The sequence below is a fragment of the Sturnira hondurensis genome, unplaced genomic scaffold (genome assembly GCF_014824575.4).
Source record: "Sturnira hondurensis isolate 20B ecotype Veracruz unplaced genomic scaffold, ASM1482457v3 Scaffold0021143, whole genome shotgun sequence".
Lineage (NCBI taxonomy): Eukaryota > Metazoa > Chordata > Mammalia > Chiroptera > Phyllostomidae > Sturnira > Sturnira hondurensis.
In genome coordinates, this window is record NW_028093774.1 from 6,305,053 (window position 1) to 6,321,975 (window position 16,923).

The window sequence follows — 16,923 nt, forward strand, 5'->3', positions numbered from 1 at the left end:
GTGCGCCAGGGGAAGCTTCGCCCCGGAACTGCGGTCCGCGATGCGGCTGAGAGAACCCTGTGTCGTCTTCTGAGGTTTGTTCCCCGACATCGGAGGGATCCGCGGCGGCGTCTCCACACGGTGCGTGCCGGGGCTGGAGAGAAGCTGGGAGCAGGCTCCCAGGCGCCCATCGCGGGCCTCCCCCGGCCCCTGGATTCTCGGGTGGAGAGAGGCAGCCGACTGCCGACCCCGCGCGGGGCCATTTGGTGGGCGTCGAGGTTGCGGCCTCGTCTTATCCGCTTTGCGCTGCGGCCCGTGCGTAAGGTAAGTCGCGACGACGGTCCGGGGACCAGGCGCTGCGAGGAGGGAACCGGCTTGATCTGCAGGCAGGGCTTAGCGCCCTCACGTGCGTGAGCATCGAGCACAACTCTCGTGGTTGAGTTCGGGTTGTTTGTTCTCCTGGTGAGCTGGTTCGGTGGGCGAGCCCTCCCGCGGGTCGCTGCTCTCGCCTCGCGAGGCGCCATGCCATGCGCTTTTTGACGTGCGTCACCTTTTTGTATACGCGTGAGGATCCAGTGAAGCCAGTTGCCTCTTCGCCCCCATTTTACAGACGGGGAAGCTGAGGCCCAGAGATCATCCGTGGGGCCAGCACAGCCTCAGAGCTGGCGAGTGGGCCCTGCTTTGAACCGGGCCTCACCTTTGCGTTTATTTACTGCGGGACGTTATTTTTCTTAATCAGTTCACATGTAATGAAAAAAGTTGGATGTTTTTAAGCCGTTTGGCAAAGGCCGGAATGATGGGACAGACATTTATTTACCGTCTTGAGGCAAGACTTGGGAAGGAAGAAAGTTCTGGTCACTTTGAATAAAGTGGTTTCCCCTCAGTTACCTACCTCCCCCCGGAAAAAAAACCCCAGATTTTTATTCCACCTTCAAAATGGCTTGGGTGGGGCAGAGTTGATCCTCCATGCTTCTTTTCATCACACATTTTGTGACTTATTAGGCCCATTCTCCTTTTAAAAAGAGAACACTGGGGTTTGGGGAGGATTCAGCAGGGCTTTCCAAGGCGCACAAGTGGAATTGGATCTGGAATCCAAACCCGATCTGTCTCCTGTGTCTTTGCTTCACCTTCTGTGTCCCCCTTGTTCCAGGCCATGCTGCTTACTTTGAGGGTGTATTTCAGGGGTGTCAAACTCATTTTCACTGGGGGCCACATCAGCCTCGGGTTTGTCTTCAAAGGGCGGAATGCATAAATGTAACTACTCCTTAACAGTTAAATGAGAGTTGGCGCTGCCACTGGGTAGAAACAAGGTGCTGGGCCAGGTAAAACAAGGTAGAGGGCTGGATTTGGCCCTGGGGCCTTGTGTTTGCTGCCTGGGGTGTATTTCTTTCCTCCTTTGATTTTTCTCTAGTACCTACACAAGCCTCAATGGTAGAGCCGCTGCTGTGTTCTTGCTTCTTTGCAGGGCATGATAGTCTGTGGGCCGCTTAGAAAATATTTGCTGCCTCAGACCCCATGCTTCTCAGCTGGCAACCTAATGGAACATTTTTCCTTTTCAGCAGCCATGAAGTTGAAGGAGACAAAATCAGGGCCAAAGTCCCGAAGCTGTGGCAAGTTTCAGATGAAGGGAATCAAAGTTGTGGGAAAATGGAAGCAGGTGAAGATTGACCCAAGTGTATTTGCAGATGGACAGATGGATGACCTGGTGTGTTTTGAGGAACTGACAGATTACCGGTTGGTCTCCCCTGCCAAGAATCCCTCCAGTCTCTTCTCCAAGGAGGAGCCCAAGAAGAGAAAGGCCCAAGCTGTTTCAGAAGGACAGGAAGGAGAGTGTAGCTCCTCAAAGAAAAGAATGAAGTTGAAGAAGAGGAAAGATACAGACACTGGAGGACCCAGTGCCCAGAAAGAGTTTGAGGTCAAAGATGCCGAGCCAGAGCCCCAGGGAGATGGCACTGGGTGTCCAGATCCAGAGGTAGGGGAGGCGGCATCAGGGAGCCTGGCCCTGACTGCTCCGAAAAAGAAGAAAAAGAAAGGGAAAAAACCCCCAGAGGCTTCCCAGGCTCCTACTGCAAAGATGCCCAAAAGAGCAAAGACATGGATGCCTGAAGTGCATGACCAGAAGGCAGATGTGTCAGCCTGGAAGGATCTGTTTGTGCCCAAGCCAGTTCTCCGCGCGCTCAGCTTTCTAGGTTTCTCTGCACCCACACCCATCCAAGCTCTGACCTTGGCACCTGCCATCCGTGACAAGCTGGACATCCTTGGGGCTGCTGAGACAGGTGAGGTACCCTTCTCTCGCCAGGGCAGGATTGCCTCTGGGTTTAGCCTGTGGCTACTAACAGCTTGGGCAACTGGGAGGGGTCTGCTGGGAGCAGAACCACGAAAACAATGTTGAATGGAGGTGTGTAGAATTCAGCCACCTCTGGGTCGAAGTCTGGCAGTTCTGATTGCTACCCTTAGCAAGTCATTTCATTTCTCTGAGCAGTGTAGGCCCCGTTATGAAACAGGAATACCCGTTTCTTTTGCTCTGGGTTAAATATGAATGCTACAGTAAACTAAAATGTACACAGTCATTTTAAGTGAGCTGCACAGTCCTGTTCTCCAGCCTTTTCTGAACAGCTCAGGCTTAAAGTAGGGCTGAGATCGGCCCTATGGAGAGGTAGATCTTCATTAGCATACGGAAGACTTGTCCAATTCTGGGGTTGTCCAAAGATGCACAGGCTGGCTTTGGCAGTTGGTGAGTTTATTGTCATTGGAAGGATCTGAATGTGTGGTAGGTAACCACATTGACAGACTGGGCGTGGGGTGACTGCCAGGACTAGGCTTTCAGGGAAAGCATTGCCTCATTCTCCAAGCCATCGCAGACTTTGAAGAGCGACAGGTGGACTAAACGAGGGGCTGGGGGGAGGAGCTTTTACTGCCTGGAACTGGTAGTCCAACTCCACCAGCAGTAATATATATGTGTAATTTTAAATTTCCTAGGAGCCATGTTAAAAAGGTAATAGAAGAAGAGGTGAAATTAATTTTAATGATATGTTTAACCAATAATATTAAAAATTCTCAGTGTGTATTTATGTAGAATTATTAATGATCTCTTTTACATTTATTCTTAAATTATTTTATTATTTATTATGTTTTATTATTTTTAAATTATTTTTATAAGAGTTTATTTGAGCCAATCTGACCACATATACAGAACTAAGATCTCAAATACTCCAGAGAATAACCTACATTCCTTTTTATACTAAGTTTTCTTTTCTTTTTTTAAAAGATTTTATTTATTTATTTTTATAGACAGAGGGGAAGGGAAGGAGAAAGAGAGTAAGAGAAACATCAGTGTGTGGTTGCCTGTCGTGCGCCCTCCACTGAGGTGCTGGCCCACAACCCAGGCATGTGCCCTGACTGGGAATCGAACCAGCGACCCTTTGGTTCGAAGGCTGCACTCAATCCACTGTGCTACAATAGCCAGGACTGTACTACGTATTCAATATCCGATGTGTATTTTGAACTTGCAGCACATCTCGAATGAGAGTAGCCACATCTTCAGTCTCAGTAGCCATATGGGGCTAGTGACTACTACATCATGCGGCATAGGACGAGACCATCTCAACACTTAGTGCCTTCTGGAAGAGGGCTCGGGAGACACGGGGTGATGTCCTGTGTTAGAATCACACAGACGGAGGAGCAAGGAAAGCCCACTAAAGGGGAATGGAGGTAATGATGAATTAGACACTGACTTGGCATTTAAAATGCGTCCAGCCCCGTGTTAAGTTCTCACAACCACTCTGATTTAAATTCCGTTGTAATTCGCATCTTACTGGTGCGGAAACTGGGTATGACAGAGGATGGACATCGTTTCCAAAGCCACGCACCTGGCCCAGCACTGCCAGGACTCTGGCCTGGGTCTTCATGCCATCGCACATTCGGCTGCAGGGGCCTGGAAGTGGGGTTCCGGAGGCAGAGAGGCAGGGTCATCGTGAGCCCCTGTGGCTACAGCCCGACAGTGGATTCATACCACAGCTCCTACCAGGCCCCGCGCGTGGCATGTTGGGACCCTGCAGGTCGGAGATTCAGGAAGATGGGGGCTGAGGGCAGATTGCCGCCGTGTAGACGATGCATATGCACACCAGCCCCCCTAGGTGCTGTGGACCCCTTGGTAATCCCTCCTTCCCTGGCCTCCCTCCTTTTTATCCCCAGGCAGCCTCTGATATTTCTGTTTTTCTTGTCCTTTGTGCTTTTTGTTTTACACTTTGTATATGTTAGAAATCCTGAAATACATTTTTACTATTGGTCAACTGGTCAACTATTTTAACGAGAAGTTTAAATAAGAAAATGACATCTTTTATATTTATTCATGGTACCATTCCTGGTGCTCTTCATTTTTTGTTGGTCCACATTTTCTTCTGCATGAAAGACTTCTTTTAACATTTTTTGTAATTCAGGTCTACTGGTGATGAATTATTTCAGGTTTTGTATGCCTAAAAAAGTGTTTATTTTGCAAAGATTTTTACTGAGTGTAGATGTCTGTACTGTCAGTTACTTTTTCAAATCTGCAAGTACAGGTACCGTTACACTGTCTTCTACTTTCCTTGTTTCTGATGGGAAGTGCTGTTTTTTGTACCTGAGTGTTGTGGGTCTGCTTTTCTCTTCTAGTTCTTGCTTACAGTTAACTCGTTTCCTTATGGATTTTTTTTTAATCCTGAGAGCTGCTCTTTTCCTTTGAAAATTATTTTTTATAATTTTTTTGAGACCTATGATAAAGGGTTTTTCTTCCAGAGCTCATTTATTTGTTTCTGCTTAGGCTTTATAACTTTGGAAATATGGCACTTTAAATTCTCACCTCGAGGTGTTTTGTTTGTTTTTTAATATTTTTTAAAAGATTTTCTTTATTTTTTGAGAGAGGGTAAGGGAAGTAGAAAGGGAGAGAAATATCGATGTGTGAGAGATACTTCAGCTGGCTGCCTCTCACACGTCCCCAGCTGGGGACATGGCCTGTAACCCTGGCATATGCTCTGATTGTGGGTCAAACCAGTGACCTTTCAGTCTGGCACTCACTCTACTGAGCCACACCAGCCAGGACTATTGTTCGTTTTGACCACCCAGGTGGTACGAATTTGGATACCATGTATACTTAAAGGCCGGGTTGGTAATGTTCAATCATAGACCACCTTCTCATGCAGGTGGTTAAAATTTTCTCATAAACTAAGACTTTTTAAAAAAGATTTTATTTACTTTTAGAGAGAGGGGAAGGGAAGGAGGAAGAGAGAGAAATGTCACAGTGTGTGAGAGATACATTAATTGGTTGCCTCCCACACGCCCCTAACTGAGGACCTGTCCTACAACCCCGGCATGTACCCTGGCCAGGAACTGATCTGGTGACCTGTTGGTTTGCAGACCGGCACTCAATCCACAGAGTCACACCAGCCAGGGCAGAATTTTTTTTTAAATCCCTCCTTCTGCACCAAAGAAAGGTCTTAGGAGAGTAGGATGTAGATTTCCATTCTTTAATCCCCGCCCCTTTGTGTTGTTCCTTAGCAACAGCAGTGAAACACACACATGCACAACTTTTCCATGTCTTTGGGGTTTCCTTGCTTGGACATTTGTCTGTAGTTCATCATTGGCGACCTCAGGTTTCAATGCCAGTTTGCCAGGTTTTCCTCAGGCTCCTAAATTATAGGTTCAGAGCTGTAAGGAAACTTATGTAGGATGGAGGGGCTTTGGGTTGGTCGGGTGGCACTTTGCTATTTCCAGGATGCCTCGTTCTGTGTAAAAGAAAGAACCCCGGACAAAAGTATGAGCACTTGTTGATTCACAGTTTTTGTTTACTCATTTTACTTCAAAGGAAGTGGAAAAACTCTTGCCTTTGCCATTCCGATGATCCATTCAGTGCTGCAGTGGCAGGTGAAGAAGCCTGCCCCACCTCCGAGTAACACAGCAGCAGCACCAGGCGACACTGGAGCCGAGGCAGGACCACCAGGCAAGGCTGGAGCTGAGTCTGGAGCATTGTCTGCTGATACTGGAACTGAAGGTGCGGCACCGTCCGGTGAGGCCGGAACGAAGCCTAGAGCACCACCCAGCAAGGCAAGAGCCGAGACTGGAGCTGCCATCTCAGACCAGGTGCTGCCCTTCTGTGATGATGATGCTGGGGAAGGACCTTCTTCCCTGATCAGGGAGGCACGTGTTCCCAAACAGGATGAGGACAGACAGGAACAGCTTGATGAAGAGCAGACTGGAGAGCTGGAACGAGAGTTGGGTGGTGAACCTGTAACCTGCAAAACACATCCAAAGCGTCCTCTGCTTGGACTGGTTCTGACCCCCACTCGAGAGCTGGCCGTCCAGGTCAAACAGCACGTGGATGCTGTGGCCAGGTTTACAGGTGAGCTTCAGTTCTATTTAATAAACATCTCCTGAGAGGATCCTAGGTGCTGGGGTGGCAAAGGTGAATGGGCTCTGGCTGCTGCCCTCCAGGGGACCTTCCTCATCTGTCAGAGAATTAAGCCCTGCAGAAAACTGAGTGACACTTCCTCAGTTGTCCTAAGAATGACATAGCTAATGCCATTGTAGACACACAGGAAATTAATTTATGGGATACTGTGTATGCTTAGGGCAGGGTTTGGCAGACTACCTGTTGTTGTAAGTAACGTGCAGCCACACCCATCATTTACACACTGTCTGGTGGCTTCTGCACCACCAGGGCCGAGTGGAGTGGAGAGTGGTTGTGACAGAGCGTTTAGACCACAAAGCCAAAGGTGTTTACTGTTGACCCCTTAGGAAAAACTTTGCTGACCTCTGCTTTAGAGCATCAGGACCAGTTCCCCCATGGAACTCCTTTTGGGAAGAACTCGCTGCTCAGTGGGAATTTGAATTTTATAATAAAAGCAGCAGTTACCAGGCTCTTACGGTGTGCAAGGTACTCTGCTGAGCGCTCTGCCCAGGCGACCGTGTGTTGCTCTTAGTCCGGATACCTGGAGGAGTCCTCCACGAGAGAGGAGAGGAGAGCGCTCAGCATCAGAGGAGATTCAGGTTAACTCTGATTGAGGGGGCGGGCAGGGCTTCCTGGGGGAGTCAGTCCAGGGTCTCGGGGGAGCGCTGCTCAGTTGCTCTGGAGCTTTGGGTGTAAGCATGCCCGGGTTCAAATGTATCCCTTCCGTTGTGGTTGCAGAGGAGGGAGTAGAAAGCGAGGAGGTGGGGGACATAGGCAAGGCCCAGCTCATAGAAGACTTGGTAAGTCCTCTGGGTGGCACCAACAGCCCCACCGGGAGAGGGGAGCTGTGCTGGTCACTGACTGCCTCTGCTGCCCCGGGGGTCCCGTGTCAGCTGTGGAAGAAGAGTGGCCAGACGGAGTAACACTGTCCCTTATGTTTTGTGTGCCGTAGGAATTAACACTGCTATTTTGGTTGGTGGAATGTCCACGCAGAAACAGCAGAGGATGCTGAACCGCCAGCCTGAGATTGTGATCGCCACTCCAGGCCGACTGTGGGAGCTGGTTAAGGAGAAGCACCCTCATCTGAGCAACCTTCGGCAGCTCAGGTGAGAGGCAGAGGCTGCCCTGCCCTGTCCCCTTCCGTTCTCAAATGGGCCTGAGGTGACAGGGTAGTGTGCAGTGCCTTCTCCTTGTCACAAAGTGCCATGGTGTGGTACTGTGCAGCCAGACCTTGGCCTTTAGAAAACCGAGCATGCATGGGGGACATTAGTTGAGGTCCCCGCATGGTGGGGGTTTGTGTGTGTGTGTCTCTCTCTCTCGAGGGTGGGGGCGGTAGTAGATTGCTGTAGATCAGCAGTCCCCAACATTTTGGCCCTAGAGACCAGTTTTGTAGAAGATAATTTTTCCATGGCAGGGGGCTGGGGGGAGACAGGAGGACGGGAGGTGGAGTTTAGACAGTAATGTGATTGAAGCTCCGCTCCCTCGCCCGCCGCTCACCTCCTGCTCTGCAGCCCGGTTCTTAACAGGTCACAAATCGGTACTGGTCTGCGGGCCGGGGAATGGGGACTCCTGCTCTAGGTGGTTCTTCTTACTGGCTGTTAACCAGCTCGGCTATCTGGGTCTGCAGGTGCCTGGTGATTGACGAGGCTGACCGGATGGTTGAGAAAGGCCACTTTGCTGAGCTCTCACAGCTGCTAGAGATGCTCAGTGACTCCCAGTACAACCCAAAGCGACAGACACTTGTTTTTTCTGCTACACTGACCCTAGTACATCAAGCTCCTGCTCGAATCCTTCACAAGAAGCACACCAAGAAAATTGACAAAACTGCCAAACTTGACCTTCTCATGCAGAAGATTGGCATGAGGGGCAAGCCCAAGGTCATCGACCTCACAAGAAATGAAGCCACAGTGGAGACACTGACAGAGACCAAGATCCATTGTGAGAACGACGAGAAGGACTTATATCTGTACTACTTCCTGATGCAGCACCCAGGCCGCACCCTGGTGTTTGCCAACAGCATCTCCTGCATCAAACGCCTCTCTGGGCTCCTCAAAGTCTTAGACATCATGCCGCTGACCCTACACGCTTGCATGCATCAGAAGCAGAGGCTCAGAAACCTGGAGCAGTTTGCCCGCCTGGAAGAGTAAGTCAGGCCTGTCCCTAGAGCCCCGCCTCTAGCCGTTGGGTCCAGGTTGACAGGGTGATGGGGAGATGGTGGGAAGTTCCCTTCTGTCATGGGGGCCTCCTCGGTAGAAGGAGCCCTTTGCTTGCACAGAGTGAGGCAGGCTCGCCCTTGTCTAATGCAGTTGGTTGCAGGTGATGCCCAACAGAAATTAATGAGCAGTGATGACAATAATACCCAGCATAATGAACACTTACCAGTAGGTAAGTGTTGGACAATTAAATACTGTGCTGGCAATTTAGGTCCATTACTGCATTCACTTCTGACATTCTTGAGAAGCAGCAGAATAGATGGATGGTTACAAGTACAGACTGGAACCAGACTGCCTGAGATCAAATCCTGGCTGTGCCACTGTGAGCTGGTCAAATTACTTCTCTGTTTCAGTCTTCTCGTAATTAGTATAGTAACAGAAGCCACCTCGGAGGGCTATTACGAAGATTAGTGGATTTATGTATATATAGAACAATGCCTGGCATGTAGTATGTACTTGCTGTATGTTAGCTTTAATGTCATTATCGTTCTCATTTTATAGGTGAAAGAAGTAAGCTCTAGAGAAGCTAATCAGCCTGCCCTGGGTTTCTCAGCCTGGCAGACCCCAGAACCCACGCTCTGCCCTACGTGCTGTCATTGTCCCGTCTGCTTCAGAGCCAGACTGGTGCTCAGGCAGCAGGGGGCACGTTGGCAAGATGAGGGCCTGGGACGTTGAGGCTGACTCTGAACTGGCGTTTGCCCGCAGTGGTTTTTGTCTGGTTACTGGGTGATTAGTTTTAGAACAAGTGTCTGGTTTACATCCTTCTGGATGTTCGTAGGTAGAGTTCGTGGTTTACGGAATCGGGGGTTGGCCTAGTGGCCCATGGGCTGGATCCAGCTCACCGCCTTCTCCTATAAGTAAAATTTGATCGGAGCACAACCAGGTTCCTTAATGTATTGTCTGATCCTGCTTTTGGACTATAATAGGAGTGCTGAGTCGTTCCAACAGACTACCACCCACAAAGCCAAAAGTAATTTACAGTCTGACTGTTTGCAGAAAACGTCTGCTGACCTTGACTTCGAACAGTGGTCTGATGTTTTACAAACTGCGTCATATTCTCCATTCCTTTTTCATAGACACAAGGAGTTTGGATCTTGAAGGGCCTGGGATCTTAAGTTTTTAAAACAGACCTCGTATGTTTTCAGCTTCTCTTGAACTGTACATACATACACACACTAAGAAACTTACCCCACATGTATTATCAAGTGTGTACTTTGCAGCCAGGCACTGTTCTAGGGGGTGGCGATAGCACAGTGGACATGGCAGAGTCCCGTGGTGTTCACATTCCAGTGGAGGGAAACAGTCGTTGAGAAGATACTGAGTGTTGAATAGTCAAGTTGTGTGGGGAGTGCAGGCTGTGTGTGTGGCCAGGGAGGCTTCTCTGATAAGGGGAGATCTGAGCAGAATGGAAGGAGTTGTGACTATCTGAGGAAGACCTTTTAAGACCTAGGGTGTAGCAAGTTCAAAGGCTTACAGGCAAAGGGCATGTTTGGCATGTGTGAGGAAGAGCGAGGACATCTGTGTGACCGGAGGGAGGTAAGCGCTCACCAACCTGGAATGTGTGCGACTTCACTTAGTTCACTGGAGGTGGTCTTCAGGCGTGCAGAGGGCGGCTTGTTGGTTGCGGCCATGTGTGTGCCTTGGGAAGGTACCTCTCCGAGCCTGTTTCTAAATCCATAAAAGGGAGATAAATGATATCAACTCATACAGTGTTTCTAAGGGTTATAGTATTTAGAGTGTAGTAGGTGGTAAGAATTTAATTAGCGGCAGCTCTTAGGTGTTATTAATGAGCTTTTTTTTTTCTCTACCACAGTTGTGTTCTTCTGGCAACGGATGTGGCGGCTCGGGGCTTGGATATTCCTAAAGTTCAGCATGTCATCCATTACCAGGTAGGGGCTCAGGGAGCTTGTGGGCATCTCCCAGCATCAAATGGGGAAATTTTTAATTTATTTTTTAAAGATTTTATTTATTTTTAGAGAGAGTGGAAGGGAGGGCGAAGGGGAGCGAAACATTGATGTGCAAGAGATAACATCCAGCGGTTGCCTCACACGCGCTCCCCACTGGGGACCCTGCCTACAACCTAGGCATGTGCCATGACTGGGAATCAAACCAGCAACCTTTCAGTTCACTCGCTGGCACTCAGGCCACTGAGCCACACCAGCCAGGGCCAAATGGGGAATTTTTAATGCAGAGGTTGGGGGAGGGAGGCAGAGTTGTTGATTCTGAGGCCTCGTGGGACAGTGAACACCACTGGCATCTGGCGCCCAGCCAGCTGCTTCCATTGTTGGAACGCTCAGGTGAGATTCATTTTCAGAGCCTTTTGGCATTGTCTGACATCAGCCTGTCTTTGATTTCTGCAAGCTGCATGATATGGGCAGGTTAGAGTCTTAGTTTCTTCTGTGAAATGGGGATAATTAGTTTAGCATGGAAAGTGTTATCTTGGTGTAGAGAAATAGAAAGGTGTGGTAGTGACTGCCTGCCTGGGCTTAAATCCCAGCTGTTTAATCCCAGGCAAGTTATTTAGTCTCTTTGTGCCTCAGTTTGGGCTCCAGGGAGAAGACCGAGACTGAGGAGCAGTGTGTGCCGTGGGAGCAGGGCGGGGGTGCTTGTCAGCACCCGTGCTGCGTTCTCTGTGGGTAATATGTAGAGGCAGCTGGCCCAGAGGTTAACACGGTCTTTGGAGCTGGACTGCTTCAGTTCAAGTCCTGGCTTCCCACTTATTTGGATAACCTAGAAGGAACTGCTTAGCATCCATTTCTGAGGAGTAAGTGGGATAATACATGCAGAGTGTTTAGAACTGCCAGGCACATTGTAATAAGTCAGTAAATGTTGGCAACGATTATTGTCATCAGCTATTCATGCAGAACTAATGAAGAACCAGTAGAGTTGGGGGGGTGGGTATAAAGGTCAGAGCTTTGACTCAGGAAGATGACGCTGGCAGCTTTGGGCTGGGTCAGGGAGAGTGGGGAGGACTAGAGACCACATAGGAAGTGCCTGCCATTTTCCACCTGAGTAGCCGTGAGGGGCTGAACCAGGGCAGGGCACGTGGGAGTGCAGAGCTCGCACGGTGAACTGGAAGTAAACCTGGGGACAGTTTGCATGTGGGACGGGGAGGAGGGCTGGCTCAGTCCACGGTGCTGGAGAGGGTCCTGGCTGCCGGGCGGAGAGGGCGGCTGGCCCTGAGGGAAGAGCCGTGTTTGGTGGTGGCCACACACTGACTCCCAGTTCTCCCTTGGCAGGTCCCCCGCACCTCGGAGATTTACGTGCACCGAAGTGGTCGGACTGCTCGTGCCGCCAACGAGGGTCTCAGCCTGATGCTGATTGGGCCTGAGGACATGATCAACTTCAAGAAGATTTACAAAACCCTCAAGAAGGATGAGGACATCCCATTCTTCCCCGTGCAGACAAAGTACATGGACGCAGTCAAGGTAAGAAGAAGTTAAAAGCCCGGTGCTAATGAAGGGCGGGGTCATGCTGCTCCCTCACCTCGGAAGTGTAACCCTGAGAAACTAAGGACTCCTCTGCAAGGAGCGGAACTGGGGGCACATAGCAACACAGAACGGGGCGCCCTCCGGCCTAAGGAGGGAGGGGGAGCGGCCGAAAGGGAGGAACTTCCTTCCTGAACCACCTTCCCTGAAGCCTCCGCCCTCAACCCCCTCCTCTGGACAAGGGCACTGCTGTCTGGCCATGCCGTGCGGGGGGTGCAGGGAAGTGGGGGCAGCGTGTCTTGTGAGGCAGGTACTCAGGTCTGTCTCGGTCCTGAAGCAGGTGCCAGTAATTCCTACCTTTGCTGTTCGTTTTAACTTCCTCGGCACTCGCTGAGTGGGCACCACTTCCCGTGGGCCAGAGTGCGTCAGACAGCAGGTGGGGCGAGTTCTCCGTGGGGGTCCACCGGCCTGGGAGGCAGGCCGAGCCCACGCTAACGTTCAGGCACAGATGGAGCACTGGGATCAGTGGGCGCACGGTGGAGTTGGTAGGCGATGAGCTTTTCTCCGAGCCGCCTCTAGGCAGAGACATGGAGACGTGAAGAGGAGGTGAAATTCCAGGAACTGAGGGAGCAAAAGCACGGGACAATTCAAGGACTTCAGGAAAACGTGGGGGAGATGAAGGTGGAGAGTGGGTACAGAGGACTCCGTTAGTAAGGAGATCAGGGGCCACCCTGGCTTTTCATGGCTCCTTTCCCTCGCATCTCAAGATCGCTCCCCTTTTTTTGGGTGTGTCCTGTGACCGCTGTCTGGCCCCAGCACCCAGGAGAAGGGAGAGTTGAAATGTTTTTCCAAAAGCACGGCGTGGAAGAGAGGGAAGGCAGTACCGTGAGTTGGTAATCCCTGCCGTCGAGGGCTGGGCCATCCTCAGGGCTGGAGGTGCTTCGGGGCTCCAGCTCGACCGTGGAGGCCAGTCGTGGTGCCTGGGAAGGTGTTCCTTTGGGCACCTGTAGGTTGGCGGTCCGAGCCAAGTGGGCTTCCAAGGGGGGCTCCTCGGGTTAGTGTGGAAAGCTGGCCCCTGTGGTTTCCTCTGTGCACTCACGTGTAGTGATTGCCCTCTGCTTTCTTATCAGGGACCATTGGTCCCAAGAGCATTTCTTTTTTTAAAGATTTTTCTAATTATTATTTATTTATCTTTAGAGGGGAAGGGAAGAGAGAAGGAGAGAAGTATCAATGTATGGTTGCCTCTCCTGTGTCCCCTGGCAGGAACTGGCCTGCAACCCAGGCATGTGCCCTGATTGGGAATCGAACAGCAATCCTTTGGTTCGCAGGCCCGTGCTTAATCCACTGAGCTACACCAGCCAGGGCCCAAGAGCATTTCTTAAAATAAAAGCAAAAAAGAAACCCCACAACCTGGATAGACTTTGGTTCCCAGATGCCTGAATCCATCGTCAGATGAACAATTTCTGTTCCTTTGGCCCAGGGGCGAATCCAGTTGGCCCGGCAGATTGAGAAAGCGGAGTACAGGAACTTCCAGGCATGTCTGCACAACTCGTGGATCGAGCAGGCGGCAGCTGCCCTTGAGATTGAGCTGGACGAGGAGATGTATAAGGGTGAGTGGGCTGGCGGGACAGGAGCGCAGGTGCATTCAGTTGGTTTATTCTGCTTTCCTGTCAACCTTTGTCTTGTTGGAACCCCCCACCATCAGGCAAGATGCTTTTCCCCTCTCTGCGGCAGGCCCTCCTCCCAGATGAACCTAAAACCCTTAGCCTTTGTTCCCTCTCACTTGACTGTCTGGGTTCAGCCACCACCCGCGTGTGGAGGAGACAGTGACTTTGGGAGCAGGCTTCATGGCCAGGCTGCCCGTGTCTGAGTGCTGGCCTGCTCCCCCAGCTGGCTCTGTTAGCCGGTCAGGGTTCTTGATCTCTTGGCCCTGGGCTGTCCTCATGGATGAAATGCAGATTACGAAGCACCTGTCTCATGGGGCTGTTGCAAAGAGGGCCTGGCTTAATGGTTTTAAAGTGCTTGTAACGGCGATTGGCAAGTAGAAAGTATTTGATACATTTCAAGTTACTTATTTGTTTATAAAAAGACTTTATTTATTTTTATAGAGGGAGAGAAACATCAATATGTGGTTGCCTCTCACACACCCCTTAACTGGCCTGCAACCTAGACATGTGTCCTGACTGGGGATTGAACCAGCGAGCGACCCTCTGGCTCACAGGCTGGCCTCAATCCACTGAGCCTCACCAACCGGGGCCTAAATTATTTGTTGTCATTGTTACCACTACACATGTCTTCCAAGCTAATGAAGCACTTTGGTCGTTATCTCACCTGATGTCCACACTCATGACAAATAGCAGGAATAATGACCCTTTCACCGCTGGTTAGTAGGGGAACCAGGGGCTCATGGAGGAGAAGCAGTTTGTATAGGAGAACAGCCCAGCCCCACTGCCTGGGCCCGAGGCTAAGGATTCAGGGGTGAATCTGTGTAGTCCCTGCCTTAGAAAGCTCCTGAGTCATGTCTGGAACTGACAACACCAGTTAGGTCCAGTGCTCTTTCCAGCCCCCAGGTGAGCAGCCCAGCTGGGATGCTGGCATCTCAGTGCCAAAACCAGACTCAGAGGCAGATATGCCACTGTCTGCTCAGCGTGGAAGCCAGAAACCAGACCACTGGGCTTGATGATAGTGAGGTAGCTCGGACCTGGGGCTGGGGCTGTAGGTGCGCGAAGCTCTGGCTTTCCCTCCTGAGGACAGGCTGGCGTGGAGCCCTTTGGCTGTGCCCACCTTTGCAGCGGCCGTCACGGTGCCCGTGGGGAGGTGCGGAAGAGCTGTGCGGCAGAGACGGTGTTTCCTGTCTCCTGAGGAGTTGGCTGCTATTGAGTTGTCCACCTCCAGGCTGCGAGCGGGTGGGTGGTAGGAAGAAAACTGATACTCAAGTCCGGAGACTTGGGTTCCAGTCTATGTGACAGCTAGCTCTGTGACCTTCGGCAGCTGGCCTCTGAGTTTCCTGGACTGTAAGAGGAAGATAACTCCTACCTTCAAGGGTTTTGTGAGAGGTAAAGGGCAGAGTGGCCCCAAGTATTGTCCCTCTGAACTGTGTTGGAATAGTCGACGCTAGTTTGTGCAGAGAACTTCTGACCTCTGCCTGTCCCAGAGTTCTGAAACGTTTTTCACCGCAAGTATTTTCCGTCAAGGGAAACGGCCTTCTAGTACATGATCTGTTCTGTATTGTGTTTCAAGGAGGAAAAGCCGACCAGCAAGAAGAGCGCCGGAGACAAAAGCAGATGAAGGTGCTGAAGAGGGAGCTGCGCCATTTGCTCTCCCAACCACTGTTTAAAGATGAGCTGAAAACCAAGTATCCAACCCAGTTTGGCAAGCCCCCTGCGCTCAGGCCTGCCCCAAGCAATGGTGAGTCCGCTTTGAGCTGTCTCTCCAAGCAGAAGAAGAAGAAGCCGAAGCCAAAAACAAAAGGGCAGCAGGAAGAGCCGCGGCCAAGTACAAGTGCGCATTAACTGCCCGAGTCAGAGTCCACTAGTGACCACACATTGTGTCTCTGCCCTGTGGTTATATGGGAAATTTTCCATCTTCCCTTTCACTCCACTGTCAACCCGATTACAAAAGTCTCCCTCTTTTCCACGCCACCCCCATAGAGGGAGGGACCTCATACAGATTTGTGTTGTTTTTTTGGAGTAAAATTCTTTGCAGCAGCTTATGTATTTCTGTATGTCAGTGTTTACAGGTTGGTATGTAAACAACTTGATTTCCTTAATTAAAAACAGTTGAACTAGCATGCCCTCCTGTGTTTTAGCCAGAACATGGGGACACTGTCATAGTCCCCTGGCTGCAGGATGTGCATGGCGGTGTCTCACCCCACTGGCCAGTGCGGATGGGGCAGGAGGCCAGAGAGTTGTGCGGCTCACTGTAAAACCATTTCTGCCAGGGTCCTCAGCGTATGTTCCTGCTTTCCCCACAGAACCCTTAGCTCCTGGGCTCCCTACCACTCGCTGGCCGCTGTTTTGTCTGATCTGCTCCGGGAGGTGGGCAGGGGAGAGGTCACCATCGCCAGGTCCCAAGAGAGCACAGGCTTCTCTGACGTCAGAGGCACTTGTGTGTGAGGTTGTCAGGTCCTGGTCCGAGACCGTTTCTCTGGCTTTGCGTCTCTCCTCCTCCTCTGTGACAGAACTGGTTGCTTCCCCTGCACCCATACGCCCCTCTCTGGTCCTGAGTCTTCGCATAAGCTTTTCCCTTGGCCTGATGCCTTTTCTGTCCTTGGGCACTGCTTCGTGTCTTCCAGGTCCCTGAGGCCCCTAGAGAGCGTACCTGCTGTGGGCTCGCAAGGCACCCATGCTTACCCTCTTCACAGTACTTGCCCCACCCACAGGGTCTTGGTTGAGAGCGGAGGCTGCTTTAGGGTCCCTTGCATCCCTTCAGCTTAGGTCAGAGCGGGGTGCAAATGTGTGCTGAGGGGACCAGTGGCCTCCTGGTACCACCCCGGTTTCCTCTGTGTCTGGATGAGCAGCCACGATTGCCTCAATCGTAGGAGAAGTGCTGGTTCTGTGCAGCCAAGTCTGGGTTTCTAAACGGGTATCCCTCGGCCCCACGGTTGGCAAGGCTGGCAGGACGGCAGCAGTGCCCGCTCACGCCCTTCGGGTGACTGCGACAGCATATTGATCTGAACTTAGGTTCGGGTATCGCTGTGTGCAGACTGAGTACCAGGCACTGTGAGGCACTGTTAGCTACTTTAACCATCATTTCGTCTTGTCTCCGTCGGGGCCCTGAGATAGAAGTCTTAGTGTCCTTTTTTGTAGCTGAGAAGGCTGACACTGCCTAAGACTTCCTTGGGGTCGCACGGCAGCTGGGTGGCAGAGCTGGCCAGGAGCCC

The 16,923-nt window shown here is 51.1% G+C and overlaps 1 protein-coding gene across 4 annotated transcripts; it reads left to right on the top strand.

Annotated features, from left to right (window-relative positions):
• The first annotated feature begins 16 nt into the window (after positions 1-16).
• Positions 17-15,831, top strand: DDX24 (DEAD-box helicase 24). 4 transcript variants are annotated; one of them, XM_037031656.1, is made up of 9 exons: positions 17-303; positions 1,539-2,255; positions 5,819-6,352; positions 7,353-7,506; positions 8,028-8,543; positions 10,427-10,502; positions 11,853-12,041; positions 13,522-13,651; positions 15,282-15,831. In XM_037031656.1, exons 2-9 carry the CDS (start codon positions 1,544-1,546, stop codon positions 15,551-15,553), a joined length of 2,583 nt encoding a protein of 860 aa, XP_036887551.1. In that variant the 5' UTR covers positions 17-303; positions 1,539-1,543; the 3' UTR covers positions 15,554-15,831. The 4 variants fall into 4 exon arrangements, with proteins under 4 accessions (XP_036887551.1, XP_036887552.1, XP_036887554.1 ...); XM_037031657.1 differs by having other exon boundaries at positions 1,542-2,255; XM_037031659.1 differs by having other exon boundaries at positions 20-120; positions 1,542-2,255.
• Positions 15,832-16,923: the final 1,092 nt, after the last annotated feature.